This window comes from Parathielavia appendiculata (assembly GCF_033297405.1).
Source record: "Parathielavia appendiculata strain CBS 731.68 unplaced genomic scaffold N657scaffold_25, whole genome shotgun sequence".
Taxonomy (NCBI): Eukaryota; Fungi; Ascomycota; class Sordariomycetes; order Sordariales; family Chaetomiaceae; genus Parathielavia; species Parathielavia appendiculata.
In genome coordinates this window covers 190,884-194,918 of record NW_026944244.1, presented here as the reverse complement: position 1 = coordinate 194,918, position 4,035 = coordinate 190,884, and the positions used below count along the sequence as shown (strand labels likewise).

Below are 4,035 nucleotides of genomic sequence, written 5' to 3'. Positions count from 1 at the left end.
TTTTTCACCCGGCCCACGAGGGCGCGGTTTTCCTGTATAGTAAGTTGTTGAAGGTCCGGCACGCCCTAGGGCACAGTGGTGTAGGAATAATAATATTTAAAGTGTAATTGGATTAGTTAGGTTTATACGAGTCTCTGTTTCAACAACGGATTGTTCTCGGCTCCTTCTTGTCTACTTGGGATAAATATGTCGGAGTGTTTCGATTCTCCTCTTCTGCTGCTACTTCTTGCGCTGTGACTTTGTCGCGAGCACAACCTGATTAGCAGCATGAGTCTTTTCCCACCTGCTCCTCTTCCGACCGTGACCATAGGCTGAGTTGTTTCATGGCCCATTCTTCAGTTGACTTGAATATTGTTCAAAGTCCTAATACCCAAATAATAAATTGTGCCGTATTTGTTTTACAGAAATCAGTTTCGAAGTCGGGTTCTCATCCCATCAGTAGTGTAAACATGACTCGGGACAGATCGTTAGTGCAAGTAACTATAGGTAACTCGGGACAGGATGATTGTCGTGGACGCAGCTGCTCTCTCTGGATGTTCACTCTTCAAACTTACATGTAGTATACCATCTCTATTTTCTACTTGACCAATTCCAATTTCTTAAATTTCCCTAGATCGATTTCGACCCAAACCGACCACGTGAAACCGAGCACCTACTACTGCCAAAACTTTGGCAACAACTGCAGTGATTTCATCCACTCACTGAACCGACACACATAACAAAATACCGCCCTTACGCAACTCATCCGGCGATAACCAGTGGTTCACCCATACCCTACTTCCTCGCAGCGGCGGCGTCAAAAGTCCGAGGAATCGGAGGCGGCTGCAGCCCAGCTGCATCGTGAAGATCATAATGCGTTCCCCCTCGACAACAACCGTGCGATGGAGCGAAATCCTTCCTCATCCTCCAAACCAACCAACAACGATCGCGCCGAGAACGAGGAGACGATCGAAGAGGACTACTGGCCCAACATTGAGCGCTACTTCGAACCGTACGAGGGCCCCGGTGCCCGTCGTCACCTGCAGCATCTGCCAGATCAACCGGCTCCAGGTCCCCAACCTGCCCGAGAACCAGGTCGGCGAGGACGGCAGGCCCACTAACGCGGACATGATGGAGTATCCCAAAATCCTCCCGTGCGGCCACGTCCTTGGCGACGCCTGTCTCGCTCGCTGGATGGTTGCTGCCGAGGAGGAGGGCGGCGAGCCCATATGTCCTATCTGTAACAGGCTTGGCCCGTAAAGGCCTCGGCAAACTCTCGGCCAAGACTCGAGATTCGGTGGACTTCTATCTTGTTCGATATCGGCGCACAGGCCAAGGATGTGGAGGATAAGACGGCAGGTATCTTGCATAGTGTTTCACTCTTTTTCTTCTTCTCTCTCCATTCGAGACAAACTCGTAGAGTTGTCACCAGCTAGTTGCAATATACTCCTGGGACCGTTACATATCTGCCGCGAGCCGCTTTGGGTGGATGCCGATGAGATTGTGCAATGAGGAAGATGGCGGTGTGTCTGCCCTGGAGGGGATGGAGGGTGAGAGTGACGCAAGTTGATCCTCAAACCATTTCATGCTGTATGTTTTCTTTCTTTCTAATACTGTTAACAGGTCCACGAAGAAGAGCGGGACTCGGAGGATTTGGAGGATTCGGAGGAAGAGGACTGGCGGAGTGATGATCTCCTGGAGGGGTGACAGGAGGCGTGGGAGGAAATGCGTCCGGTACGGGAACATTGGAGCCTCGTAAGGCCAGCCGGTTGAAGCATAGTACCATCTGTGAGGAGCACAACTCCACTGTCGTCTTCTCCATTAGTAGCGCTTGTGATACCTGAGACACTACATCAAGTATGAAACTGCGATCCCATCTCTAGTAGTAGCTACCTCACCTACAGTACTGTCGGATGTGTAACCTGCTATGACCCAGCAGCTGCAAACTTGTCAGGGCACTTCCTTCTCACCCCAAATTTCCTCTGGCACATGTCCAACGTTACCGGGCCTACACTGTCGGAGCCACCGTAATCACCACAACTGGAATGCATGGAATTTCATGCTCGCCTCAGGACTCCGACTTCAATCCGCGACTTAAGTCAGGTACCCGTTGGAGTTGTTTGAGCCCGGAACCATTTCAAATACTGAGTCAATCGGACCAGGCGTGAGGGTCGAAGTTCCGCCGCGGCGCCGCCATGCTTCTGCCAAGGCGGTACAATACAGGGGCTGGCACACCCCGTGTCCCATTGGAAGCCATCGGCCACTGGGAAGATGCTGGCTGAACTCCATAAGAGTGAGGAAGGATAGATGTATACTGCGCGCCTGTAGTATGAGCATTGAGGGGCACACCTGGGAATGTGGGCCGGTGCAGTGGCCCGTGGGATGTAAGTCATGTTGAGGCTTAGGTACTGTACCTAGCCACCAGTCACCACTGCGGGTGGCATCCCCGGACATGAATAGAGATCGTTGAAAGGGGCAACCAGATTGCAAAACGGCCCCACCCCCGATTCACTTCCTCCGGGCTCTCTCTCCCGAGTCTCCTGTATTCCTCGCTCAGTCTTATGCACCGCCCTCGGCCTCGGGGTCCTAACCCCCTAGTTATTTCTCATACCCCGAGATCAATACCTGGAACGACTCCCACTCCGTCCCCTCACTGGCCCCTCCCCATACCCATACCCTCTGCTCCGACTCCTGACCCTCCTCTCCTCCCTGCTGACCCGATAAGGCCCATCCCTGACCACAACAGGCGCCACCTCCTGCACGGGCACCGCTTCCCTCACTACACTCACCCTCCTCGACCGGGACCGGCTCGCCCCATGGCCATGGTGATGGTGATGATGGTGCTCGTGCGAATGACTCCTTCCCCTGGACCGTCCCCGGCCTGCGTGTCGTGGCGGGTACTCGTCCCGGACGCTGCCGTACCACGGCCGGCCGGGCACCGCCTCGTCGCCCGGGGGAGCGCCCAGGTTTGTGCAGGAGCGGATTATCCACACTAGCAGTAGGAAGCCCGCGATGGAGCCGATGACGATGCCTGCGATGGCGCCGCCGCTGAGCGTTCTGGCGTCATCTAGGTCATCGGTGCTCGCGGCCGCCGGGGCGTCGTTGGTGTCGGTTACGACAACGACGGCTGTGCTGGTTGGCGTCACGGTGGTGGTTGTTTGGCGGTTGTAGAGGAGGTGGGGGAGGGTGCGGGTTGGGTGGAGGGTTGTTGCGGCTGTTTGGAGGAGGGCGAACGCTGAATGGGGGAGTGGTGCCATCGTTATGTAGAGCCGCTCCAAGGTGTGTTGGCTTCCAAGGACACAACTTGATCCAAGTGCTTTTTTCCGGGGGGGTGTTGTAAACGGCTGGTGCCCTCGGAGTTCGGTGAGATGCCAGTGGGCAGTCAGACGTTGATGGTCAGGAATGTTAACCATCTTGTGGGCAAGAACCCAGGCGGGTCTCGATCCGGTTTATACATGTTGGCAGCCGAGGCAGCGCTCCGACTGGAGGCTGGGGCTGGGCATGGCAGTGATGCAATTGTGCATGTGGCATTTCAGTTCTGTCGAGTGGTTGGTTCGTCCGAGGACTTTCGAGGTTGACTTTCAAGATCTGCGCTGGACTGCCGAATCAGGTTTTTGGCTCGTGGTGCAGTGCTGTGGGTCCAAGCACCCACACAAGTTCGCAAGTTCAGAACTGCTCAAGGGGACTCGAGGGCATGATCTCCAGGGGTTCGCAATCGTCTCCATACCGTAGGCTCTAGGAACAGACGGCTAAATATCCCGATAAAGTCAGAAATGTTTTAGCCCTTTGGAAGAGCTTATTTTGAGTTCTTCCTCTTTCCGATTCAGTTCAGGCACCCTAGCCTATCGCACGAGTGACGTCATCGCTGATCCTGCCTTATTAGGAAGCAACGACAGCTCTGCAGCCTATTATTAGAAAGCAGTTGTTAGATTCAACTCGGAAACAAGAACATCTTGGCTTAGAAAAGGGACAAGATACCTTACCTTATGCCAACGAAACATATATTATTATTCCTACACCGCTGTGCCCTAGGGCGTGCCGGACCTTCAACAACTT

General features: G+C 54.2%; 3 protein-coding genes across 3 annotated transcripts; 1 reads left to right on the top strand and 2 right to left on the bottom strand.

Annotated features, from left to right (window-relative positions):
* Window positions 1-881: 881 nt before the first annotated feature.
* On the top strand, window positions 882-1,239 carry N657DRAFT_684380 (uncharacterized protein; the record flags this gene model as incomplete). Its single annotated transcript, XM_062796673.1, has 2 exons — window positions 882-991; window positions 1,026-1,239. The coding sequence occupies 2 exons, from the start codon at window positions 882-884 to the stop codon at window positions 1,237-1,239; spliced, it is 324 nt and encodes a 107-aa protein (XP_062643357.1).
* Window positions 1,240-1,450: 211 nt separating this feature from the next.
* N657DRAFT_255544 (uncharacterized protein) lies at window positions 1,451-1,937 on the bottom strand. Its single transcript, XM_062786459.1, has one exon. It carries the CDS (start codon window positions 1,799-1,801, stop codon window positions 1,553-1,555), a length of 249 nt encoding a protein of 82 aa, XP_062643356.1. The 5' UTR covers window positions 1,802-1,937; the 3' UTR covers window positions 1,451-1,552.
* Window positions 1,938-2,298: 361 nt separating this feature from the next.
* On the bottom strand, window positions 2,299-3,404 carry N657DRAFT_650073 (uncharacterized protein). Its single transcript, XM_062793861.1, has one exon. It carries the CDS (start codon window positions 3,234-3,236, stop codon window positions 2,598-2,600), a length of 639 nt encoding a protein of 212 aa, XP_062643355.1. The 5' UTR covers window positions 3,237-3,404; the 3' UTR covers window positions 2,299-2,597.
* Window positions 3,405-4,035: the final 631 nt, after the last annotated feature.

Coding starts and splice junctions, on each gene's coding strand:
- N657DRAFT_650073 (XM_062793861.1), bottom strand. CDS start 3,236: ATGGCACCACTCCCCCATTCAGCGTTCGCCCTCCTCCAAACAGCCGCA.
- N657DRAFT_255544 (XM_062786459.1), bottom strand. CDS start 1,801: ATGGAGAAGACGACAGTGGAGTTGTGCTCCTCACAGATGGTACTATGC.